This window comes from Lates calcarifer, linkage group LG21, assembly GCF_001640805.2.
Source record: "Lates calcarifer isolate ASB-BC8 linkage group LG21, TLL_Latcal_v3, whole genome shotgun sequence".
Taxonomy (NCBI): Eukaryota; Metazoa; Chordata; class Actinopteri; family Centropomidae; genus Lates; species Lates calcarifer.
The window spans coordinates 3,802,764-3,830,201 of record NC_066853.1 but is presented as its reverse complement, the minus strand read 5'-3'; the positions used below and the strand labels follow the sequence as shown (position 1 = coordinate 3,830,201).

At 41.7% G+C, this 27,438-nt stretch overlaps 1 protein-coding gene and 2 long non-coding RNA genes across 3 annotated transcripts in view; 2 read left to right on the top strand and 1 right to left on the bottom strand.

Moving 5' to 3' along the window:
* The window catches only part of ankrd13b (ankyrin repeat domain 13B), a 38,499-nt gene that overhangs the window by 7,034 nt on the left and 4,027 nt on the right, over positions 1-27,438 (bottom strand). The window contains exons 2-13 of the mRNA XM_018698893.2: positions 15,385-15,520; positions 13,790-13,914; positions 12,676-12,721; positions 12,157-12,300; positions 10,481-10,721; positions 7,741-7,807; positions 6,276-6,357; positions 4,363-4,427; positions 3,107-3,243; positions 2,030-2,187; positions 1,554-1,742; positions 783-946 (exon numbers count right to left, since the gene is read on the bottom strand). Coding sequence (XP_018554409.1) covers positions 783-946; positions 1,554-1,742; positions 2,030-2,187; positions 3,107-3,243; positions 4,363-4,427; positions 6,276-6,357; positions 7,741-7,807; positions 10,481-10,721; positions 12,157-12,300; positions 12,676-12,721; positions 13,790-13,914; positions 15,385-15,520 — 1,554 coding nt within the window. The remainder of the gene's footprint in view (positions 1-782; positions 947-1,553; positions 1,743-2,029; positions 2,188-3,106; positions 3,244-4,362; positions 4,428-6,275; positions 6,358-7,740; positions 7,808-10,480; positions 10,722-12,156; positions 12,301-12,675; positions 12,722-13,789; positions 13,915-15,384; positions 15,521-27,438) is intronic.
* LOC108898825 (uncharacterized) lies at positions 10,638-13,869 on the top strand. Its single transcript, XR_001963484.2, has 3 exons — positions 10,638-10,736; positions 12,535-12,683; positions 13,729-13,869. It is a non-coding gene; the product is annotated as an uncharacterized LOC108898825 (long non-coding RNA).
* LOC108898826 (uncharacterized) lies at positions 13,909-17,508 on the top strand. Its single transcript, XR_001963485.2, has 3 exons — positions 13,909-14,119; positions 14,396-14,476; positions 17,118-17,508. It is a non-coding gene; the product is annotated as an uncharacterized LOC108898826 (long non-coding RNA).

Here is a 27,438-nt window from a genome sequence, read left to right as displayed (position 1 = left end):
CTTTCTGTACCGTTGGAAGAGGGCCAAAGACCATCAAGACCAGGATCTCTGGGATTTCAGAGCAGCATCTTTCCCGCGGCACTGTTGAATATTATGGCTCCGGGCTACACACATCACAGGCAATTTATTCTACTTATTGATTTTACTTCAGAATTGATTGTTTTTATTTTGAAACTGGTCGCCTTTTTCCTACTTTACTGTGTCTGTGTGTCTGGTCTTGCTTGACTTATTGGTGAATTTATTGCTGTAATTTGTACTGGGTATTTCATAGGGCCAGTATTGTGCACCTTGATTGATACAGGCAGAGTGAAGCTTGAATCCAGAAACTTTTGTAATCTGTGCTCACCTAGCACCTTACCAGGAGACATATAGGAGCAGACACTGAGCAGCCACAACATTAAAACCAGTTATAGACACAAATATTAAAAGTTGAGCTTCACACAGTGTTTTCAGAGCTAACATTAGCTAGCTGATAAGTTGTTATTATGTCCACCAGCTAGAAATGAGAAGCCTGCTTTTGTCTACATCTGTCTAAAATCAAGGACAAAATGTTCCAAAAATTACTTTGAACTTTGAGTGGTTGCCTTACATCTGCCACCATCATCACTATAAAAACTACATTTGTGCAATGTGAGAATGGAAATCTTGACAGGCACCATAACTAAGGCAGGTAGGGCTTAGTGAACTGCCCATTATCTCAATCTTTTTTTAAGATGTCTGACTGGTGTGTCTTTAATTTCAGAGCAGAAGACGATCTGTCAGGAGTCTCACAGTCAGCCCACCTGGTCGTACTCGGAGCCGGCCTCCAGCAGGCTCTGCTGAATGGCGAACTGCAGCAGGTCCTCCTCCTCCTCCCTCATGCTGTCTCTCTGTTTGCCACCAAGCATGGTGTATCCAGGTGGGGGCTCAAACACACACGGGGGAATCTCTCCAGCACGACACGACACTACAGCACACAGGGGGAAGGCAGAGGGCAAGAAATAGGAAGGAGTGTTATCTAACCGTAAAGGAGACTACACCAGGCTAAAGGAGGAGTGTGGACAAGGAGAAAGGAAAGAGCAATTTTTGAGTGAAAGGAAGAGAAATCCAGACTAAAATAAGCCTGTAATGGCTCATTTTCTCTCCACACTATTGTTGAAAATATATCCACCACTCAGCTGAGTGTAGAACTCCAGATAACATCAAGGATTTCTACAGAGGTTCCTTCTGAGCAGTCACACAATAAATTATATCTCCCCTCTGCATGGCTGCAGATTTAAACTTGGCTGTTGGGATTCTGGTCAAGTGATTGGATGATGAAAGTAAACCATAATCTTACACAGAGTATATAACCTTGCATTTGAAGCCAGTGATAAATACAGCTCATAACTCTTAAAGCAACTGTAAACTATGTTTGTTGAAGTATGGCCCAGGTTAAATGTTTGGTGAAGATTTACACGAGAGCTTGTTGAAATAAAAATCAACAGAGTATAAAGTTCCACAGCTCAACTGAGAAGAGATGCCACTATAATACAGCTGGCAACACTGTGGCGTGTATGGGTGTGTGCTCTCACTGGTGGAGCTGGAGCTTGAGACACTGGATGAGTCGCTGCCCGGAGACGGGGTGTCTGTCCTTGGGGTGTCTCTCTGTCCGTCCCCCTCCACCCCGACGTCGTTGTCGGTGCGGACGCCGGTTCCCTCCTCACAGCCGTTCAGGTTGCTGAAGGTGATCCTGGCATTTAGGATGTGGTAGAGAGGGATCTCTGCAGAGAATGGAGAGAAAGAGATGAGGAGTGTGACATTTTCATTGCAGTTATCTGTTAACTGTGTCTTTGTGTCAGTCTCATCATCCAGTTAACCATGCGTATCCTTGTTAGCGATCAAATTTGCCTTCTTTTCTGTCCTTTTTACTCCCTTTCTCTATTTGTCCTCATTTCTTTCCATTCATCTTTGCATCTATTTATTAACCTCATCCCTTTTATTTAACCAGCCATCATTTCAACCTCCCTCCCCCTCATCCTTGCATCCATCTCCCTCTCCCAGCACTCACCGATCTTGACAGGGAAGCCAGGCGGCAAGCGCAGAGTGATGAAATCACGCAGCTTGGCGAACAGGGCGTTTGAGATCGCCATGAGATCGATGATAGGCACCACTTGTTCTGCCAGGGACAGAGGATGGGACTCACACAGCCACAACTTGGCTTTAAACCTGGAAACAAACACATACACACACACTCTGTGAACACACTGGTAAGCTGGCCAGTAACATGGGCAGTGTCTGTAGATGAATATTACCAAATACCATTGTTGACTTAAGTATAATTGAGGCAATTTATGCCCTCATTCAAGCAATTAGTTCTTTGGCCAGAGGTACACAAAGACATTAATTACATCAGCTAACAAAGACTGTCCACGAGCTGCTGAGTCGTGTTCAAACTGAGGCCAATCAATGCTTATAGTTTAACTTGTCCGATAATGAACACAGGATTGAGAGGCAGCTCTGCAACCTCAAAGACTTCATCCTCATGATGTCCTGTCACTTTTTATTAAGTGCTGAAGAACAATGAATCTGACTACTGACAATGACAGACAGGCCAGTCGTCAGTTAGAGGAAGACAGGGCAGATGACTGGGCAGGTTGGCAGGTAGAGGAGAGATCGTTGCTGGCTTCATCGCTCTCGTTTGATTTTAAGTTTGAATTTTTTTGCCTTTCCCTTTCAGTCTCTAAGAGTTCCTCTGTTTTAATTTGTTGTTTTGTTTCTTTTGATAAAGTTGTTAAATAAAGATGATTTGCCTTGAGTCACTGAGCCAGAGTTGTGTGACAGACTGCAGAGACAGACTGTATCTAATTGTCTGACTCTTCACCAGCTTTGTAAAAATCTACTTCCTAAGTGTGTGAATGTGTGTGTGTACATGTTATTGCCCACTTTCACTGTCTTTCACCTCTGGATCTTGGTGGTCATCTGTCATGGACGGCTGATTTTTCTCTGCCTGTATGTGTGTGTGTGTGTGTGTGTCTGTCTATTCTCCGTCCATCAGTTTGTGAGCTCTGGCACTTTGTGGTGAGTTTGGAGGGCGACTTCACTGTATGCATGGCTGCCTGTCTATTTTCCTGTCAGCCTGTGTCACCTCTGGGTCTTGGTGGTGAGCTGGCACGGGTGGCCGATGTCCCTCTGAGTCGGTGACAAGCTGGGGTTGAAATATTCTTCGGCCGTCAGCGCTGCAGGGTTGGTCACCGCAGGACTCGACATCTGGGTCACCAGGGCCTGCAGATTGTAAATAATGAATACAGTTCATTTAAAAAAATCCTGATATAACCACAAATTGAGAAAGACAGTGCTCAATCATAGTGAAGTCAGCAAGGGAAAGGGCTGTTAATCAGTACCAGTGACTTCAAGATCACTTTAAGTGCAAAGATTTCTGGCTTTTAAATCTTGCTTTCTTTGTTATTCCCTGCTATGCAACAAAAACTCCCCACCCACTGGGATTTCAAGGCTTTCCTTTTACCTACTGACATTTTCAACAGCTCCATGAAAGAGAAAGCTTTGCTCTTACACCCAAACTTGAGAACAAATGACAAAGCATTTCTCTCCAGCATTTTACATCATTACCATAGATGCATCTGCTGGGTCGCTGTGCTAATTAGTCGCTCGCTCATCAACTGTTGAGTGTGATGTTAATAAACCTGTCAGAGGTTGCCAAAGACTCTTTTCTTCTGGTTGCAGATTATCATAGTCAATGCCCCTTTAAAATTTAGGGTTTAGCAAAATCAAAACCAAACTACATAACAGCTTTACACTCGCACAAAATATCTGCAGAGCAAACATCAAACTGCAAAAAGCTTCTGCTGAGCAAACAGTGGTCTGGAGGGAGAAGACAGAGCGAGGCACAGAGAGTTGAAAAGAGCAGAGGCAACAATGAGGGGGAAATGAGTGAAAAGACAGAATACAGAAAGAGGAGTAGGAGGGAGGTATGAGTCATAGATGCTCTCCAGCAGAAACAAATTAAAAAACATAATCAATATTTGAGAGCAGGTTGGAGCCGCTGAGTGATTGTTTTACACTGCAGGCATGCTCTCCTGTTGACACAGTGGACTCAGCGGCTGGGAGTCATACACTCACTGTCCATCTAAAGAGGGGAGGTGATGGTTAGGATGCTAATGATGAAGGTGATAATTCACTCACAGTGGCAATGGTCACAGTGCTGATTCAGATTACTATTATCACTATGATGGCTATTCACAAAGTAATTATCATGATGTCCACAATCCAATCATAATGTCAGCAGCAAAACACCGTTTTCTGCTGAAAACCTTGCACCTCCAAAAACCCAGCCCAGTGGAAAAAAGTCTACTTAATTTAAAGACAATAGAGCTTTTGACTCACCCCGTTGTTAGGCCCCATGTGTTGCTCTGCGATACCAAGGAAGTTCTGCAGTGGAGTCTTCCCACCTGTTCAGAGACACAAGACAGTGATGAGTTAGACAGAGTGAACGCAGTTACACAATCACAATGTGCAAACTCACTAGTGTGAGTTTTCCAAACTCAAGTTTCTGGACACTTCCAGATGACTTAAAACCTGAAAAGTTAGCTCCCATTCATCAAGAGATAATGAATCATGGGCTCATTTATCTCCCACTGCAACTGTCTGCTGTGTCATTTTACTCTACAGTGTTTTGCTCGAGATAAGTTATTGCATTATATCAAGCTTTTGTGTTGTGGTCTTATCATCTGCTAAGAAACTAAGCTGACATGAGCAAAGCCATACTGTACAAAACTGAAATGAAACAAATTGATATGAATTATGCTTTTTGCAGGGACAGACTGTGAAATTTTGTGAGTTGCAATGTTGTAAACATTGTAAATAGTCAGTAAAACTATATCCTGGTATGCAGGAGTTTGCTGAACAAGCAACAACTATATGACAATAATCCCAACTCTGAAAATGACAGGAGGAGTCTTTAGGAGACAAACTCATCTAGAAAATGTTTGTTAAACCCTGTGTCAAGCTATATTCTTTGGATCCTGAGGTCCCTGAAAACTTGGCTTAAAATCTTAAGTACTACTACTAATACTCATGACTAAATAAGCAATAATCAACGTTTGAAGAAAAAAACATCTTTAGGTAATACTCAGTAAGAGATTAATATGCAAAGAATTGATCCATCAGGACAGTGCTGATGTAATTTGATCAGATTTGAATGACCAAACATCACATTGACTATCACCAGATGCTGATTCAAATGTTGCTAAATCCTGGTCAATGAATGAAAGTATAAGACATCACCTTTTTCCAACTTTTCCAAGTGAAGAGAGAAAAAAAACTGAAATCTGTCAAACAGTAAAAATCATTTTTACTTTAGCAGAAAATTATGTAAGATCCCATTAACCACATTAAGAGGGAAAATAATATTTCAGTGTCTTTAAAAACACTCAGTGAAGGAACCCTTCGTTTATTATAGAGTGCATGGGAATACCAGCAGCTGCTGCTCATTTAGATATGAGAGATGTGAGTAGCAAAGAAATATGATCAGCTTATTAGTGTGGCTTGTATTTTCAGACAGTGCTGGTGCTGTGGTCGTCCTCACTAACCAGAAACTGAATGAGCGCTTAGAGCAATGCAAAGGTCCATCAATTATTGTTAAGGTCAGTGGTGTTGTAGTGTGGTTTATGGGATCAGTGTCCACATTTTGACCTCTGGCCAACTGATCTGCTGTTTGACTCAAGATACAGCATGTTTGTGCCTATCTTAGGATGCATATATATGTATAGCAATTAGAGCTTTTGATAGTGTTAACAAAATGATGAAAAGTAGCACAAGGGAAGGGCAAATGTGAGTCACTCATTGAGGCGTCAGTAGCACTTCCAAGAACAACCTCCTGCATATTAGCAGAGTGCAGATGGGGATTGTGACCTAGGAGAGAGGGGCTCTCAGAGGAGCGTGTGATGGTTGATCTTGGCTGACAGCGACAGTCCGGGGAGGGAAGCCTGCTAATCCTGTTTGATTTATGATCTGAACCAGAAAACGAGACGCAGCCATCGAGTGAACGTTACGGGCTGTTAGCCGGAGCCTCGGGGTGAGCTCACTGAGCTCAGGTGAGAGGGATTACTCATCTCTGACTCTTTTATCAGACATGTCGTAGCACTTAGGTTGGGAGTTACAGTGGCACAGAGGTGATAATGGGAAAATTCAGCTGCCGCAGCTGTGATGCACCTACGCATAGAGGACATCTTGAAGTAGAAGCAATGTCTAATGCTCACTTGGCACTGATGAACACTTGTCAAAATAAAGTGACTTACCTTTTGTCTTGTTCTTGTTCTGGTCTGACAGATGGTCAGTTCTGGTCCTGGTGATCAGCTCCACGTTGGATGCTGCATACACCTGAAAGAGAAGGAGGCAAGTAACTGTTTTGGCTTTACTTCCTTCCTACAACCTTTTATTCCTTTGAATATCTTTTGTTTTCTTCTGATGTAATTAAAACCCAATATGTAGAAAAGTATTAAATCAGTAAACATTCTCCCACTGGGCTTGCTGATTGAACAAATGCATCCTACCAAGTGAACTCAATTAGACCTCAGAGAGGTCAAACTCCCTGGTACAACTCTTATCAGCATACTCTTATAAAACTCAGGAGTCCCTATAGACTTCTTTGGGATTTAGGAAGGGTACTGCTTTATAACAAATACTGTCAAATAATCGTAGATAAGGAGCAAATGAAAATCCATTGTAGCAAATCATGTTTTACAGCCAGGGGCAACCAGGGTCTAATTCTGTAGAGCCAAAACATAAGTAATACATCATTTTTCATAGGTGTTTAAAAGCAGTTCTCCTAAAGGTAGGAAAAGTCATAAAGTATCAAAGTGAAACAACAATGTTGGGTATGTTCTGAAGCCATTAAAGAGGACACAGGGTTTTAAGAACCCCAAAGGAGACATTATTGAGTATATATATAAGTGTTAGATCATCTTAATTTTTACATTGTAAATGACCACTGAGCACCCTAAAATTTTGGTGTAACATTATACCCCAAGTCTGCAGGCCAACTTCCTCAAGTTACAGTCCACAGAACAATACTGGAATTCCTCACCAGTGACCATAAAAATAAAATACTGATTAAAAATTTAGCAGGATGCTGATTCAGAGTTTACACTGGACGACAGACAAGGGAAAGGAAGGGGTAAAAAGCATCCGGGAGAAGAGACGCTCAACAGGAGTTGTCTGTTTATGTTTGTAACTCTAAATCAATGATGCAGAAAATAGATGCTTTTCAGGCAGCAGTATTTTACAGCAGAGCCTGTCTGAAGTGCTTTTAAACCACTAGTGACAGATGGTCCTGGGTGTCTGACACTTGTCTCCCATCGATCCCTCCGGGGCAGGGGGGTCAAGAAAACAAATGAGGTCAAGGTAATGCATGTGTCTATGATAGATATCTTTTTTTAACTTGATTTGAGAAGCCACCTGGTGTATGTGCTGATGAATTTCCTCACCTAAGAAAAGGATTCATGCATAATTGTTGTAGATAAAGAAAAATCTTAACATGACAGGTTCCTGAAATCCATCCATCGTGATTTTAAAATGTAACAGGTTATGTCCTCAGATGTCTAAAGCAGTGGTTTTAAAATAACTTTGCAGATGATTCATTCTGGAAATGAAACTCTTCAAGTGAAGTGGACTTTCAGGAAATATCAAACTGAGCTCTGACAGCAGTGGTTTCTCTGGACAGTGTGACAGATCAGTGAGCTGTCTGAGCAGCCTGTGCTCTACCTTGGCTTCATATCCATTCACTGTTTCAGTCTTCTCACTTCTCCAGCCCAGGATACCTGTCTTATTCCTGCAACACAGATTCAGCACATTGCAGATCAGTTCTCTGTGTTTGACTCTGTTCCAGTCAATGTATAGTTTCTGTCACAGTTTGTGTGGATGACTGGCTTGACCCAAGCAATGTACCTAAGAGAAAATCTTAAGTACAGTACAGTACATTAGAGAGTAAGATCAACGATCTCCCCTTTGATTGCAAGTCATAGGCTCTGGTTTTTCTCCATAATATACAGCCTGCAAACACTGCAGCCATTGTCCTTGTTTGTCATCAGTGAAGATCAACTGTTCAGTGTGCAATTAGGAAGTCTGCCCAGAAGTTAGTGAGGCATATCCTATCTTCATGATCTATTCACACCACTGAACTCCTTCTGGACCAATCAACACAAAGTGAACTCCACAGTGGGTGTATTTCCCCCTCATATTAACCCTTTCATTTTTAAGGTCATAATATTTTTCGATATAACATCAGCTATTTTTTCCACATATTTAAAATATGTGACAATTTTTAGCTGTGATGGTGGCATGGCTCCAAGGGTAATGGTTTGTTGATCCACCACTTTGTTCCAGACTGGATTATCTCAACAACTACTGGGTGTTGTACAGACAATCTTGTCTCCCTCGGGGTGGTATACTACAGGGTAATCCTCTTACACCATCAGGTTAAAATGTTATATTTGTCCACTGCTGTTTTATGACCAAACACAGTCCCATAGCTGAAGGAGACTTCTTGAACAGGCATCTGCCAAGTGGGCAGCCTCACAATGCCATCGGCATGGCTGTAGACCCTGTTGCTCGACAACTAATCCGGTGTCACATAAAGTGATGTCTCTGTCTGATCTTTGAAGTTATACTGCAGGTCAATTACTAAGAGTTCAGTAAACTTTGTACCCAACCTTAAAACAGCAAAACTGCAGTGCTGTAGTTTTTGTGCATGGCTGCGTAAAGACGTATTAACTCCAGAGGTTGATGTCCTGTCGCGGGTGCTTGACAAAGTGGTTTGCTCTGAAGCATCATAAATAGATTATTGGCATGTAGAGAGGAGTGCTGACCAAGGAAAATGTGCAGAGGTGACACTGAGGTACAAGTCTGACAGGGAGATGATTACTCTCCCAACCAACACCTCTGCCCGCTTACTTCTTTGAGTCATTCTCCTCTCTGTCTTCTTATTCACTCACTTTTTATCTGTTAACATTTACTTCCTGTCTCTGCGTCTCTATCTGTCACTGGGTCTGTCCGCAGTCTATTTCTCTCCCCTTTCTTCTCCTGCCTCAAAAACTACTGACTCCCTCTTTTTTGGCTGTGGTTATAGTGCTCTCTCCCCCATAGTCTTGTATCCCATTCATCTTTCTCTCCCTGTTTCTCACTACATGCCTTCTATCACCTCTCATCTCTCTCCCTTATTCCTTTTCATCCAGATCTCCTCCTCCGTCCTATTTGTTTTATCCCCCTTTTATCCTTCTCTTTACCATTTTCTCCCCTCCATCCCTCTCTGTCCCTTGTTCTGTTGTCCCTCTCTCTTTCTCTCTGTCTATCAGTCTTATCTCACCACCTGACCAGAATAAGATGAGTTTTGTCCTCTGTGCCCCTGCTTGGCCCACCTCTCCTCCCTTCTCACCTTCTTTCTCTGCATCATTGTCACTTTATGTGAAACTGATACACAGAACTGCACAGTTAGCATATTAAAAAGCTCCTAAATTGACTGCTCGTGAGCCACCTGCTCATCCCATTTTCCCATTTTGTGCCTCTTCCATGTCTTTTTGTTCTTCTATCTGCCTCTCCAACTCCATGCGTAATGGTGCATTTTACTTGCATTGGACTGTTGAGTTTTTGTGTCTAAGTGGTCTAAGCTTGATCCACACAGCCTGAAGCTACTTTGTCCCTCACTACCTCCACATCATGCATTTTCTCTTTTTGTTTTTTAATGCAAATTAAATGCTAATTAAATGGTAAAAACATAGTGCACAAGTAGGAAAAGTGCACGAGTCACAAACTCAACAAACTAAGTAAAGTCTGTTACACAGCAATGGGCACAGTAGATACATTTTGCTAACCTTATCAACAGTTGCCATCATGAGCTACTGGTCATACGTCCATAGCAGCAAAACCCCAGAGTGTATTTAATTGAGCAATATGTGTGTTTTATTACTTATGAATAAATTTTTTCAAAAGCTACATAATTCCCCCCCCACTGCTGTTTCTGTTGGTGTTTTCCTATGTTTTGTGAAATACATTTTGACAGCCACCAGAGAACGTGCCTGAACTTGCTCCACTCAGTTGTGGGTTGTAGTGTGGGAGACAGCAACAGTGAAACAGTGACAGAAATTCAACAGTAACAACAAAAGAATGATTTTCTCCACTCAGGAAAAAAAAAATAAAATCCAGCACTCAGAGCAGAACATGTCCTGTGGCTAAATTATATTGTGTTGCAATAGAGCTAGTGCTGGTGGAGAAAATGATATTGTTGCTTGTGCTATGGATGATTTCTTCCTCTGCGATTCTTATACATTTTTGCAAAATGGTGAGGTTATATGTTCTACATTATTGGATTGTGTGTTGCAGTTGCATCAGAGACACATCAAATTATATAAGAAAAATACAGATAGTTACATACAGATTGTTTAAGTATTTCTGGCTGTGTGTACAACAAAAAACATTCTGTAACTTAATATGCTGTATTGTGTCTGACCTCTCAAAGGCGATGTTGCGGGTGTCCAGCTGAGTGGTCACCACAGGGGCAGACAGCCTGGCTGCTACCTGCTCGTCGCTGGGCTGCATCGCCCCCAGGAGACCCAAACCAGCGGCTGTGCTGCTACAAGCGCCCCCATTCCTCCGGCCAGGTGACAGCGCTGTGAGAGACGAGACGCACAGGGTCTCACAGAAAACCAGCTGCCTGTCATGGTCAACCTCCATCACTTCTGCGCTTGAGTCTGGGAGGCAAGAGGGTGAGCGATGGGAATAGAAAAATGAGGGCCATGTTAGTGAGTAAGAGAGGCAGATCAGAAGTACCACAGCACACACGTGTGCAGGAGGCTGGAACACACAAACATAAAAAGGTACATACAAAGAAAAGTCAGAACAGATTATGATTGGTATCAAGAGACTGTAGGTGCTGCAGATGGAGCAAGAGAAGGAAAGAACAAATGAACAGTCCAAAAAGGCAGGTCCAGAAGAAAGCAACACAGAGAGGCAGGACATTATGCAGAGACTCAAAAAAGTCCAAGAGAAGGTCAGAAGGGGAGGAATTATTTAAAGTGGTGAGTGGAAGGAAGATGAAAATAAAAGAAGAACTGGGTGAAATAAATCAGAGAGGAGCAAGAAGAGAATCGACTGAGTGGAGAGAGCTGAGCATTCAGGCTAGAAAGAGGCAGGAGGAGAGAGAGAGGATCATCCTGGAAAGTAAAGGTGCAATCACACCTGCACCAGTTTCTGTGAATCTTTTCTCCATATCACATTGACGCCTGTGTGACTGATAAATGCAAGACGGTGTTCCTTGAACTTAAGCTTTGTTCAGTTTGAACCTGTGAATTCACATGATCACCAAGTAGAAACAGTGGTCTTGCTGTTTCTGGTGCCTCACGACCTCATTTTGCACAACATTATAATACAGGAACACTAACTTCAACATTGCTGTTGACACTCCATGATCTTTCTGCCCAGTGTTTCATTATTACTGTATATATATTAGACCCATGATATCACATTTTTTGGTGCTGAATGTGAGGCAATTTAATTTTACAAATTGAAAACCAAGGAGAATAAGGAAGAAAGGAAGGAAGGGAGAGGAAAAGGCAAGAAAGGAGTCCAGTGAAAGACAATGTGACAAAGACACACTCACAGTCTTTCATAAGCCAATGCACAATTTGGCCTCTAAAATATCTTATTGGAGGGAAATATACATATTTTCTTTCTTGCTGAGAAATTGATACCACTCTCATGTCTCTACAGTTAGCTATCACTAGCAGCTTGTTAACTTAGCCTAGCACAAGTATGTCCAAAGGTAACACATTCCACCTACCATCACCTCTAAAGCTTATTGATTTACACATTGTATCTCTGTTTAATCTGCACTAAAGCTGTAATAACAACAAGTAGTGATTTTACGAGGTGTTATGAACAATGACTTCCTGAAGTCATCTAATTTCAATCTGGGCAAGAAAACAAGTAAATGTATTTTCCAAAATGTAAAACCATTCCTTTGAGATAATGTGCATCAGTTTTCACTATTCAATCTGTATTGTTTTCTTTGTTGTAATACTTGTAAGACTGGTAGAAGTGCCTTAAATAAATAGATCCTGACATAGCACACTCTCCCATAGACACACACACATTCACACAAAGTGAGGCTAGAGTTTGACCTCTGACCTTGTCCCCTGAAAATGAAGCTCCGGTTTCCTCTCTGCCAGGTCATCTGTTCAAAGCCCATCAGGGTGGTGTCAACACGGAGACACTGACCACTCTTCCAAACTCTGTAGGTGTCGCTGGGGCAGATTCGAGACACCAGGGGCACTAAGGACAAACACAAACATACTTTGGATCAAACTGTGTCATTTCTTAGCTGCAGTTGCTCAGGGCTCAGTGGTTCATCAAATCCATTCTAAGAAGCAAATTTCAGTAGCTATATGCAACAACACATATATAAACATACTGCACAATTTGTTACAAGTTCACTTTAAAGACTCATCTCAGCTTGTGGTTTTGTAAAGTACTTTGGATCAAATGCTGTCTACATTCTGTTGGCAGGAAGTGTGTGAGCATCAGTGTCCAGTACAACAGGAAGAAACAGGCCTCTCCAGCCCCAGAGGGAGACGATAACATGATTAGTTCTGACTGGTTGGCACTGGACTATGTTACGGACTGGAATGACACAAAAACTGGACTCACCCCAGCTGGTAAACTCCCATTTCATCTCAACATAGAAGTCCTGGGCCTGGACCGAGAGCAGAGGAGGAGATGGAGAGAGAGGATGAGAAATGACAAGGCAACAGACATTGATAAAGAGGGAGACAAAGAGAGAGAGTTGGGGACATAGAGAGTGATGAATTCAAAGATGGATGAACAGAGAGTAGAAAAAGAAAAGAGCAAGAGTAAAGCGAAAAGAGTGAGCGAATGCAGTGATGCCGCTTCATTGTCTGTGCCAAGGATGGAGGGACTGGCACAGAAAAGTGTGTGTGTGCGTGCATGGATGTATGTGTGTGCGGGTTAATAATAGAACTGATAGATGGAGGGATGGAGGGGAGAGTGATGTGGGTGAGAGCGGCAGCACATGAGGAACATTGCAATGTGCCGGAAGTCTGCAAGTGTGTGTGTGCTTGAGTGCGAGCACTCATTGTCGTTTTCAGTGAGCGCAAGGGTGCTGTGTCTACTGTGTGAGTATGCAAGGGAGCGTGTGTGTGTTTGATTACATGTGTGTGGGTGTATCAGGGAGCCAGCTGGTGCAGATGCACAGGAAGACAGACTCTGTGAAGGCAGTTCCCTGCATTGTTTGCCACTGTTCTCTGCAGCTCTACTGCTGCAGCAGCTTCAGCACAATCTGCAGCACCTCCACATTTTATTTCAGGATTATAACTAGCTTTCAATCTCTCCACTCGGAGATTGTCCATTAATCTTATTGTGGCTTTGAGGATAGCACTCTGTATTCCTTTAGGGGATAGTGATGACTCAGTTCACCCAGAGACAGAGTTTTGCAACATAGAGACATATCCTTTGAGTGTATTTCCCTTGTCCAATAGTAAACAAAGTTATTAATACCTTCAAACAAAGCGAAGAATATTTATCCTAAAACAAAGATGTAAATATCAAAAAGATGAATCTACATTTCAAATGAATGCATCTCTGCTCACAAATCCTTTTGATGTGCCTGTATAGTTTGTTTCATGTATGTAATCTGCATATATGCTTGTTTGTGTCTGTGTATGTGGTTGTGTGTGATCATAGGAGAGCATCATTTTCCATGTTTGCATCAAAGTGTCAGGCGTGTGTTTGTGTGAAATCCCACTTGGCGCAGTCGCTCCAGCAGGACGGGGATGCCCGCCAGTCTCTTGGCAGTCCTCTGGTAGTCACGGTAACGAAGCACGAGACGCACCAACTCCGGATCTCTGGTACTCACCGCCTCCTGAAGAACTGGAGGAGAGAGGGAGAGGGAGAAACTGAGAGTAAAACAGAGCCAATCACTCAGGCCTCATCTAAAATTTATGTGCTTGAGCAATTTAAGGGGGCAGTGAGAATTGAAGAGAAACTGAAGTAGGCCAAAGAAAAAGCTGGTACGACCAATTACCGCAGCTTGCCCATCATTCATCAGACCGCCACTTTGCTGTTAATCTTACAGGTTGGTACGTTTGAACGATTATAGAACAATTTCCTTTCTTTGTCTTTATTAGCAAACCTGTGAGTAATGGCATATATACACACATGCACGCACACGCACACACTCACACTGAATTGAGCCCACTGACATGACACAGTTAACAATTAAACAGGGAGTGACAACAAAAACCTATGGATGAAGGTGGGATATTTGACTCCGATAGAGGCTGTTATACCAGCCAATGTAATTTCAAGGTTAGAAAATTAATTGATTTCATGCTCTGTCTGTCATTGCCAGATCTAACTCCACACTACACTGCACAGTGCCAGCAGAGAGGAGATGTGTGGCAGAAGCCACTTTTGTTCTTTGAAAGCGGAGGTGAGTATCATGAGCGTTTTTTTTTTTTTTTTTTTAAACTAATCAGAATCACTAAGAGGCCAAAACTGTGCCCTTGTAAAATGGGCCAGTGGGAAATGTTACTGTGGGCTATTTTGCAAATATAGTGTGTAATATATCATGTAATATATCTCTTACTGTTACCAAGGGGACCACTACCAGAACTGTAGCATTTTCAGGCTATTTGTGATTGGGTTTTTAGTGCAAATGACAGGCCATGCTTGGTTTATAAACTCCTCTGGTCTGCAAGACCAGAACATAATTTTGTTTTACTTTGAATAATAAATTAAACACATTACAGAATGGACCTAGCAGGACTACTGCTTGGTCGCCCTTTGTCAAATCTTTATCAAAGGTTTCTGTGCTTGATGTATAGGTTATTAGCCTTAACAATGGTCATTGCTATGGCTCCTAACAATGAACAGTTTGACAATATTGATTCAATTCCAATCAACTGGAGTTTGTAATTCATAATTTATGAAAACAAACAAACAGAAAAAGGTCTTTATAAGTATGAAACACTTAATATACAAACAAAATTCTGAGCCAAGTCCTGTATTTCTGTATTTCTGATGGAGCACACTAGTGCAGTTAGAGATTTCTTTTTTTGCTGCATAAATCCATGCTTCCAAATCCAAATGTTTATCTTCCAAAGGAGGTAAAAGGGTTCAATGTGGTCATAATTTTTAACCACTGGTGTAAGAAAGAAACTACCATTCATCTCCACTGTGGTCTCATCGTTTACCCTAATTGTACTGCAATGACATTACTACTTTGACAACAATGTATTATTGTATAAAATGCTGCATGAAGCTCCTTTATCTTGAAGCCCAGTAATGTCATGTGTATACAGTACATTAAGCATGCTACCACAGTGCACACACACTCACCGGTCCATCCATTGCGGTTCTCCTTGCTAACGTCAGCTCCATGCTGCAGCAGGACCCTTGCGCATTCCAGGTGGCCCAGTGTGACAGCCAGGTGGAGAGGAGTCCTACCACGAGGGTCCAGAGACTCTAAATCAGTCTGGATGGAAGCAGAGAAGAAAGAGGGAAAGATAATATGCAGTTGTAGAACGAGGAGGGAATAAGGGAAAGGAATGAGCAAGGAAAAGGAGGAAAGGAAAGAGGAGCGGATAGGGAGAAACGGAAATTGGGGTTAACTGCATGTCATTGTCATGCTTTTCTTGCTCAGACAGAGGGGGTGGGAGAAACAGAAAAATATGATAGGAACATAAGTGTGACGATGACGACAGAGAGACTGAGAGACATAACAGGTGCTAATTGATCTGTCATCACTCCAACGTGGCTGGGTGCTGCATTCCTGGATCCCACTTATTTTGTGGGCTGGGTGGAATTGGGTTTAGCTAAATGGAGGCGGCACTATCTGCTCTATCTACCAAGCCTCCACGCCCTGAGCTTTTCATGTAGCCTCCTGTCTGCTAGTCTTCAAACTTGGAACATACAGTTAGCGTCTGAGGTTCAGAGAAGGTTGCCAGTCCTTGCAGGAAAATGTAGAGCAGAGAATTCATGTGTAGAGTGGGGATTTTTGCCTAGTGTCTTTGTGACATACATGTTTTTTCTCCTTCTGAACTTGTGTGACTGTTTTAGTCTGAACAACACTGCTGAACAAGAAGTATAATTAATGCTTGACACTTCACTTCAACTTTCAGCTCCACTCCTCATTTGTCAGCCATATAACATTAGTGTTAATCTTCATATCAATCATGCCATTGCTCTGATGCACTGAATTAAAAAGAATTATTGCAGTCAGCTTTTAAAACCCTCTCAGACACACCAAAATATATTTGGCAGACAGCTACAGATAATCTTAGATGCACAGAATACTAACTTATTGATGTCTCTGGCTTTTGAAACAAACATAAAACATGTTTTTAAAGTCAAGAAATGGAGGAGAAATGAGGAGCTGTCTGTAAGCTAACTACATAGTTGGAGTCAACAGGCCATTAGCTTAGCATAAAAACTGGAATCAGAGCGACAGCTTAACATGTTTATTAGTGAGTGTTAGCCTGGCACTCTGACTTTGCAAACAAACTCTAACACATAACTCCCTGTAAAACCACAACTATTAATTCTTACCTTTTATCTGTTATTGTATGGGTTTAACAAACAAAACAGAATGTGTTAATTACTGTAAGCATTACTGGCTTGTAGGCAATATATTACAGGGAAAAAAATCCATCCCATATCATGGACACATCCTCTGATTTTGATACATTTCAGACATGTGAGCCAAATACTGAACCAAGGCTGGAAAGCACTGGTCTATGGCAGGCCTTCACATGTATTTGAAGGAGCGCCAGTCCAGGCATCATAAAAAATAACTGGATGAGTCACTCACTATTGGCACCCTCTGCCACCTACTCTGCAGTATCATACAGACAGAGTAACATGTCATAGTTGATCAGACTCCTACATTCCAACAAGTGTTCCCGTGTCAAACAGGAACAGTGTTAGTTACAATCTGTTTATTACTACCTGAGCTATGGTGCTGGTTCACCAAATGAGATGTCGTGTCTCTTCACAAATCATTTGATTTAATCATCTACTGTCTGTATTGCTCTGCATGAAACTGCCCATCCCTCTCTCTGTCTATTCCCCAGGCTCTTCTATGCACCACTGTTTTGTTGCCTCTCTCTGCAGTGTGCTCCTTCAAAATCAGCAACTTTTACAAGACAGATCTCAGATCTGCCATCCAATTAAAGAGAGCTGCTGACGGCCACCATTATCCAGGGTGTAGCCTGATCCAAGGTCAGTTCTGTCAATCCGTTGCAGGCTTGAATTCTAATTAAGGATTACTCTTGGAGATAAGTGGCATGACTTATCAGTACTTTAATAAAGACTGAGGAAGTTGTGGAGAATGCTTTCTAGGAAAAGAAATGAGACCGTTTGCAGAACACTGTGAGTGTTGGAGTTGTTTTTTCCTTACAGTGTGTATATAATCAGTATGAACAATATCAGAAATACTGTATAGCTGAGCAAGTGAATGGAAGGGGGGGGGGGCCTTAGCACTTATTGATCCACATAAATCCTTAAATCAGGAGAGGGAGGACGTCTACTGAAGATTCATTTTTAAGCAATTGAGAACAGACCAAACAAAAAAGTGCAACTCAATAAGGGGAAGCTGCCCTGAATGTTTACTGTGCTCAGTGTACAATATAATATTCTAATAAAAATGACTGGCAGCTACTGCCCAACACAAGTTAACTGAGAAACTGAACATAGACAGACAGACTCAGCAGTTACATTATCAATCATTTACTGCAGCCTTCTGTTTCTGCTATTTGCAAGGGAAATGAGGAAACACACTTGGGATACACGCAAACACAGAGGAGGGAACAAATGCAAATACATACCACAAAGATTCACATAAAAATCCTCATGTACACAAGAATACGCACTGCCTATTTAAAATGTTTACTACATACTTGATTGAGTTTAGTAAAGTAAAACTCTGTAATAAGAACATAATAGCATGGTTTCAGCAAGTTAATGGATGTAGTATCTCTGTACAATCTCTAAGTCTTTGGTTAACAGTTTTCTGCTCTGCACAGCTCTTTCAAAAGCAACCCTGAAGAGAAAAAGTAAGAGACAGACACAAATAATGTGGGTAGAGAAATTTTCTATTGTAAGAAATTGCCTGTCAGCAACAACTGTAACATGGAAGACAGGCAAAGATGGAGAGAGAGAGAGAGAGAGAGAGAGAGAGAGAGAGAGAAAGAGAGAGAGAGAGAAAGGAAAGAGCTCCAGATTGCTGTTGCAAGTGATGGCTATGGGAAACAAAGATATGGGGAGGGGTGAGGAAAGAGAACAGAAAGACAGACAGTTGGAAGGAAGGAGAGGGGAAGCTGAAGGAGACAACAACATGGGAGTGTCCCTCAGGAGCTGTGGAGGCTGGGGAATAGAGGGATGGAGCATCATAGCAACACGGGGAAGAAAGTCAGCAGTCAGCTTTGTTTGTGTGTACTGCATAGTGAACGGAATCTAGGTATAACATGCAAATACACACTCTCAGTGCTGTGTGTGCATGTGTGTGCATGTTTAATACAAGGGGGTGTCTCAAAGGACAATGCAGATACGTTTAGGCAGCAAAAATGCAAAGAACTGTAAAAGTCACAGGAAGAGGAAGTCTAAAGTAAGGTGTCTGTCATTTGAACAACATGAGGCAGAGAGGTAAAAACCACTACTGAATATTAATAATTAGCCTTGGAAAATATTTCCTCACAAAAACAGATATGGTACTTTGGAAGGAGACCCTTCACATATGTTGTAAGCACATGAAGGGGAGAAAAAAGAGAGAAACAGAGAGACTGGAACAAAGCTGATGATAAAAAAATGACGAAGAGACAGAGGGATGGAAGAGAAAAAAGAGCTACTTGGCTCTCCTTTCATTTTTGTCTTTATGGCACTTGTGCCATCTCACAGCTGTCCTTTCATCCATTGCTCCTCCTTTAAGTGACTGCGTGTAATGTTGGTGATTATCAGTTAAAGCTTATTTTACAGCTGTACTCGATTTCAATTACTCTGAATACACGAGCTGAGGGTGAACGGCTGAATTGCAGCATAAAGACACAGGGGGAGCTGGAGAAGAGAGGGGGAGAGGATTGAGAGAGGGATGCTAATGAGGACGAGGACAAACAGGGAAATGTGGTGAGGTGGAAGGAGACAGAAAGAGAGGGAGGGAAAGTTGAGAGGGGATGGCAGAGGGGTTATTATAGAAGAAGGGGATGGGGGGTTGTTGAAGGAGACAGGTTCAGGATGCTGCCAGAAAACAGTATGTACAATATATAACACAGGATGACAAGGAGACAACAGAACGATCCACTGAGGTGTAGCTTCAGTAGCTGCTTCCCTTTCTCCCCAACTGATGTAGCTCCTGTCTTGTTGAAAGAATGATTAAAAAAGCAAGAATAGGAGAATATATTACCTGTCCTCTTGGCTTACATTTTTTCCATAGCACTTCTCTATAATACATTACACTGCTAGGCATGCAGTGTTAGTTGCTCCATCCACTACTACCATGTATCCGTGACAAATTAAACCATGAAATGTCATAGAGAGGACATCAGATTCTGTATTTTTTAACAATTAGTCCTATTCACCTTTTTGATTTTTTTTTCTTTACCTTATTCTGAGTCAGATCTAGTTAAACTGAGAGCATTATACACCTGCTTCCACGCATACTGTATGTTCTCACCAAGGTGTTTCTCAGCATCTTAAATGTCAGTCCTGGACTTTTAATGCTTTGCTCAAAGTCAGTTCTTCCTCATGGTGACTGGTAACCAAAGCTGCAGTATGTCACACACCCCTTGTCAAATTACCAAATCATCACAAGTCAGTGTGTGAGAAATGTGTTGCGATGACACCTTGAGGAGTGCTATCAGAAAACAGTGTCAGTCTCAAACTGCAGCCTCACTGATTTGCTGCTGTTCATTTGGTCCAATTTACATCGTAGGTAGCCGGGACAGGGAGAAACTGAATATGGTAACACATGGCAGTCAGTGTTAACATTGCATGTAGAGACCTACAATTTACACAGTGAGCTCTAGTTTAAGTTCAAGACTGTACAAGCTTAGTACTGCAGATGGAACAAAGGAGGTGTGGACAAGCAGTGGTTCATCGAGCGCTTTGAGCATGTGCTTAACAACAACACAGTAACATCAGTGACACACACACAGACACAGGAGCACCACCTAAGTCCACCCAAAGCTTATGTCCTCCCACTGCAACACAGTGACCTGCAGACATGCTGACACACTTATTCATTCATATGTGAACAATGTTCAGTCGAAAAAAACACACACACACACACACACACACACACACACACACACACACAGTCACTCACACATACACACAAACTCAGAAATACTGTACATCATGATGAAAAACATTTTGAGTTCCTCTCCCCCTTTAACAAAAAACTCTGGATGAGATAGTTGTTTACAACACACTTATTCATTCATATGTGAACAATGTTCAGTCGAAAAAAAAAAAAAACACACACACACACACACACACACACACACACACACACACAGAGGGCAGTCTCATTGGCCTTGTTTGACTCGTGTGTTTCTGTAGTAACAGTAGGGTCATTATGTCATCCCTGTTCGTCTCTCAACTCCTACTCGTCGCTCCACAATGAAATCACAATGGAGGATAAACTGTGGTCACATACAATCTGTGGTGAAGGGTGTGCCAAAATGGGTGCTGACATGTTATGTACAAGAGTATTTCTGGCTGGATGAAGGTTTTTTTTTTTTTTTTTCAATTGCTCCATCAACACTTCTACCAGTTACTGTAAATATGAAACTGGCTAACTGGCTAAAGGATGAGATTAATGTATTAAAGCCGCTGAATTTTGGCAAAATCTGATAACAGATGTAGGAGCGTGTTTCATATCTCTAGTACAGAGAAAACACAAGCACAACACAATGAAAAATTTCTAAAGGTGTTCCACCAAACACACATTTTTATCATTTTGATGTAAAATGAGAGATGTATTGAATTAATGACAATGTCAAAATGTCTTCAGTAAAAAATTTACCTTCCAGCACCTCTTACCATTAATACCATTAACATATTATATATACATATATACTATCAGTCTTCTTATCTAACCTTTGGACAGAATGTGACTAAACTTATTTACCCAAACAACAATAATATAGTCATAATCAGAATGTAATTATAGAATAAGTAAAGTTGTGTTACTACTGCTACTGCAGTGCAGCCATCTGAACAAACGAATCAACTTCCTTTCAGAGCTAGCTTCTTATCATTTGCTTTTGCTAAGGAATACAGATTACATTGGCATTAGTATGCAGAAACTAGAGAGCAGTTTGTTCATTCTGTTGTTCAACCACAGATAGAAGTGACGTTATAATGTTGCATTATTTCTTAAGTGAGAATGTGTTCTCCTTATAAAAATAGATGAAGTCGCACCATCAGTATCATGTCAAACTGTTTCATTATAAGAAGAAAATGTTCTCATTATCATGACATACAGTGTAGTCCCTTGTTATGAGAGGAAAATCTTGCATTTATAATGAGATGTAAGAATTTCTTTTTGTCTCACTGTGGCAGCCCTGCATGTGTTTGCATACAATTTTGACTTAATGGAAGCACAGTGTTCACATCCCCCCTCTCTAGCCTCCATTTATCTTCTTCCCATCCTTGTATGCCATCCTCCTGTTTCTCTAAAACTTCTTTAACACCTCCATCACTTCTTCCTGCAGATCTGTATCTGTCCTTGCTCTGTTTTGCTTTTCTTAGTCACCCTCACAATTTATTCCTTTGCACCGTTAAACTCTTTTTTTCATCTCTGTGTTTGTGTTCCCTTCCTCCTTCTCTTTTCTGTCTCTCCTTAATCCATATCTATGTCTTATAATCAAACTCTCTCCTAGTTATTCTTTCCTTCCCTCCCTCCGTTTCATTCCCCATCTTGCCCTCCCTCTATAGTGTGCTCAGTGGAGGTTGCATTATTGATAGGCATCTCTATCTGTGGCATCTGCCCCCCCCCACCCACTTGCTCAGTGTGTGCCTGGCCTGATGCAGCTTGGCAGGTACTTAGGCCACCATCAATCTTTCATACAAACACCGTATACACACACGCACACATACACAAAATTGTGCATATACACATACAGCAGCTTTCCCAAAATGTTTGTGCATGGGGCACACAGGAGCAGAGGCTGGTGATGGGAGGGGGGAGTATAAAAATAACTTTTCCTCCCCCCTGCCTCCCCTCTGCCTCTGTGATTCTCCATCCAGAGGAGACTTTGACAAACGCTATGCTGCCATGAAACCCTGATTCATTTTCAATGTGACACTGCTTCAGAAATAAAAGGACAGTACAAAACCTGCGTCACAGATGATAGACTGAGCAGAACAAATGGTGCTGATAACCATGCAGAGGAATAACAAAACCTCTTGCAATGTCTCACACTCATTTTAACATAGCCACAATTCAGTTCCACTTCTGCAGGTGCATTACAGGACTGTGAATTCGAGCAGTGGAAATAAGACCAAATGTACCAAATCACCAAGTGAAAACACTGACCTACATTCCAGCATATTTAATGTTTCTCTGTTTCACTGCACTTTGTCTGTTTACTGTCATCCCCAATCTCTACAGAAAGATAGGCAGACAGACAGACAGACAGACAGAGACACAGGCAGAGATAGAGAAAGCACAAACGGGTGGGATGATGATGGACCTGTCAGAAAGGCAACAGGAGCAAAAAGGCAGTTTCTCAGATGCTTATCTAAAGGTGCTGACACCTGTTTGTTGCAGTGAGCTGACAGGCCTCAACATAACACCAGGAAAGACATGCATGCAGAGAGAGAGAGGAGGAGAGGGAGAGAGAGAGAGACTCCTCACACTCACAAAGATGCAAGCACACTCACAGATGGAGAGAGCAAATCTTTTGTTTGAATGAAACAGACAGTGCATACGCTATAAAAGAGCATAATCACATAATGTAGCTGCTGTGGCCTATTGGAGTGAAACACCACAGCTGTCACTTTCTTTCTTGTGTGTGTGTGTGTGTGTGTGTCTGTCTGTCTGTCTGTCTGTGAGCATATGAATTATGTAGCAATCTCAGGTAAACTCAGTGATCTGACAAGAAATGGTTGTGCTCAGTCAGGGCTGATAATGAAATCAAAGGGTCATTTTCTCTGGCATATTCAGCATTTCACTGCCAGAAGATGTGCAGGTCATATTAAACAGATATCATGATGTTTTAAGATGTATTTGTTTACATTACTTCATGCACTTGCACAAACTCAAGTACCTCAGTTATGCTAAAATGGGTTGTAGCAGCGCAGTTAGCATTCCTCTTTCAAACTAAGGGGGCAAAGCAGCAGAAGAAATATATACACATATACTATAGACTGTAGCCCAAAGGGCTGCAGGTCTTCAAAATATCAGTTTTCCTTTTTTACAAATGTATGGAACTGAGATCTGGAAGTTTTGTGAGTACATGTCAGTGACACAGGGACTGAAGAGATACAAATGTTAAATTTAAAATGATTAGTCTTACTACTAGTTTCATCATTAATATCATTATTATTATTAATATTACTCTACATCTGTATATGGAATCTTCATTATGCTATTTTCTGTTTGCCCTGCTCTCACCCTCCCTATCTCCCCTTTCCCTCCTCTCTCGCTTTTTCTCAACCCACCCGGTTGAAGCAGATGGCTGCCCATCCTGAGTCTGGTTCTGCTTGAGGTTTCTGCCTCTTAAGAGTAAGTTTTTCCTTGCCACTGTCCTGTAGTGCTTGCTCATGGTGGAAATTGTTGGGTTCTCTCTCTGTAAATATTATAAAAAGTACGGTCTAGACCTACTCTGTATGAAAAGTGCCTTGAAATAACTTGTGTGTGTTATTCGGCGCTCCATGTCATCCCTCCTGGGATCAAACTGTGACAGAAAGAAATTGATGATCTTAAACAAACCTATTCCTCTTCCTGGGGCATCAAACTAGGCATATAAAGTGTCCAGGGAAGCGTACAGAGTGATGACATGAATGATTTAAATCCTTACTTTTAAATGACTATTGCATCTGCAATTGTTAATTACATTTGTCTCTTGCACAAGTCTTTACTTTTGGTTTCTTATCTCTTTTTTTCCAGTTCCTCATGTATCTGTTCCATTCCCCAGCACCTTCATTTCTTTCCTCACCATTTCCCTTCTTGATTTCATCACCAATCTCCCTTTCCTTTCACCCATTACTGCCAATTGGAGTCTCTTTGTCTCTCTCTCTGTTAAATGCTTTCAGCAACTTAACTAAATCTGACCCCAGCCCAGCCCTCATGGCATCTCTTTGTGGCTTTGCTTTGCTGCTATTAGGATGGGTTTCATTACACTGAGGAAAGTAAGAGGGGTGAGAGTGGGGGTGATGGATGTCTGGTTGGAGGTAAAGAGGGATGGAAAGCATCAGGGGAAGTGGATAAGGAAAACTGTATACAGTGGCTGGATGTGATTTGAGGAGACAGAGAGGAGAAGGCTAAAAGGACAAGAGGAGCAGGGAGGAGAAGAAGCTTGTAGTCGACAGGTGCAAGCAGATAGCAGATGGCTGCCGTAAAGATTCAGGCCTCGAGTGAAGGCAGTGAACAGGAGAGCCTTAATTTATGGCTCTGTTCCCTCAAGCCAGCAACCTCGCATAAGATTTTATAATGCTGATTTAACATTAGCACCTTGCTGAGAGCATCATAATCAAACCACGCACCACAGGAAAAAGAGAGTGAGCTAGGGTCAGACATGGAGACTCAGAGAGGACAAAGAACAACAACAGAGAAAGAGAGCAGAGATCCTTGTGTCATTTCCTGCCTTTGTCTTGAGATAGACCATTACTCCTTACATGGCCCTGTTCTTTTTCAATCACACTGGGCTTTTACGTCTGTGCACAACCCAGACAGACTCTGCTCATGGTCAAAGTCTGTCATTATTCCCTCCCAACCTCCTCTCCTCTTCTCTGTTCTCTGTCTACACTCCCGTCATCACCTTGTTTGTGCCCCCGCTCCTTGGTTCAGTGTGTCAGTGAATGTTGCCTCCTTGCTTTTCCTATTTCTCCTTTCTTTACCTGGCTGGCTGTCAGTTGCTGTCAGTCCTTAACTTCCACTTTGTTTTATGATTCTGATGACAACAGCTAAAAACTAGTAAAATCTCATCCCATCGTTGGTCATCCACTGCTTGTTATTCTTCCTAGTTTACTAATCATCACATCTCCATCTTTCTCTTTGTATGTTCTCTGTGTTTAGCTGTGTGTCTCTGGCATTTATTCAGCCTCTCCTACTGTTACTATGTTAATTTTCCCTTCTCTGGCTTTGTGTCGAAACATTGATATCCAATGTACCAGTTACTCCACTGTAGCTTGTTGTGGCAGCATTTCTGCTCCAGTCACTCACTCAAACATGCAATCTGTTACATGCTGTTCATGGAACACTGGGGCAAACACTAAAGGCTACAGAGAGTCTCACACTGCCTTACCACAAATCTTGAAAAACAAGGATTTTTAAATACTTTCAGCACCATCTCACGCCAACCGTCCAACGCACTGTTGCACTGGAAGAAAATAAAAGTGCAATCAGAAACAGTGCCGGATGTTTGATATTTGATATTTGCATGCACATAGTGAAATGAAATGAGTCTCATCATTTCACCAAAGGGCAGGCAGGCTTTAAAAAGCTCTGATATGGAGATGGCTGTAGATTACCTTTATTTTACTGTGGCATAATGCAGAGGTCAGTGATGTTATACTGTTCCTGCACAGCTGAGCAGGAACTGAATTCACCAGAGACCAAACATTATCATGCAATATCTACACAACATTGCCTTTCTTATTTGGGCTGTAACAGCTTGGCCATAATGTGATACCCTAATGCCTATCATGCATATCATGCATATCATAGACTGTCAACACAACTGTCACGATGCACTGTATTGTAATTTATTGCAACGAGGACTATGCATGTGTCTCTCTAATATTCTTCTTCCTCTGCTGTGTTCCCTGTGTTTTCTTCTGCCATGCTCCTGGAAGTTTATCATAAAGTTACATCAGTTTCACAAGTGTATATGTGTATATGTCAGATGAAGAGGATCTTTCTGTAAACTATCCAATCTACTAAAAAATGGAATTGTTATAATTAACAGTACTGGACAATTAAGGTCTGCATGGAGTTGATTTAATCTGCCAGAACTGCCTCCTCATTTTGGCTTCACTCCTTCAAAGGGGCTTACTGCCTTCATCTGCTGGCACAAGACTTCTATAATCTACCATAATCAGAAAATAAGAGTGATATTGAGTTACAGTTACAACAAACCTTTGTCCATCATTTGTAGACAACAGTCAGGTCACAATGTGGAGGAGGAACTTATGGTTAAACTGGCACATGTAAGGAAAGAGGGATATGAAACCAAGACACATGATTTACATCATCCCATATCTGTTCTCAGCAGAATTGATTGTGCATATATTACAGTCACCACCTTCACTGTACCTACTTCTCTGTGTTTTCCCTTATGTTGTTGGCCTATATCTGGATATTGTCACAGTAGGTCAGTGAATAATGTAGGTCGCTGGCCTTGGTTTTCATGTCGGCAATATTCCACTTTTGAGCATCCATATCTAAGTCTAGGTCGGTGCATGTGATACGATGTCCTGGTTATGCACATCAGGCAGGCCATGGACCTACTTGGCAAGATGATACTGGTGTCCTGATTTACTAGAGTTAGCTTTGTTCATTATTCCTACAGCTTTCGACTTCCATCACTTGCCTGCAAAATCCTATTCTGTCTAAATGTGTTGAACCGACCAGAGCCATGGGAGTGCTGCAGTTATTCAGAATGCTTCTTGACACCTGTCATCAGCATCACACATGGGTATGCATGTGCTTTTCATGTGTGTGTGACTGACAGAAGCTCTATTGAGGCATGTTGTGTGTGTGTGTGTGTGTGTGTGTGTGTGTGTGTGTGCACGCACCCTGTCCTAATTTAGGCAGCACTGCACATATAAACTGGGGCCTCAGTTTATAATTTAAAGTATGTCAAATGGATTCTGGGATGTGATGTTGATGCTAATTTTGTCAGTTTAGTAGCTAATATGTATTCATGTGTGGTGTAAAATGTTTGACTATGCAAAAAAAAAGAAAAAAAAACACTGGGTTGTACAACACATGCAAAACCATGATGCATATGCATACACCCACGTATTAACACACACAAAATAAGCTAGAGATATAGAGGTAGTTTGTAGTTACAGTTAGAGATGAGGTTGAGCAGAAGTTCATCAACAATGAGAGGGGAACAAGAAAAGATAGAAGTAAAGCTTTTAGTTTTCTGCTGTATTTTACTATCTGTCTCCTCACAACTTGCTCTAATCTGCCATCAAACAGAGTGAGCTGATAACTGAGGTTTA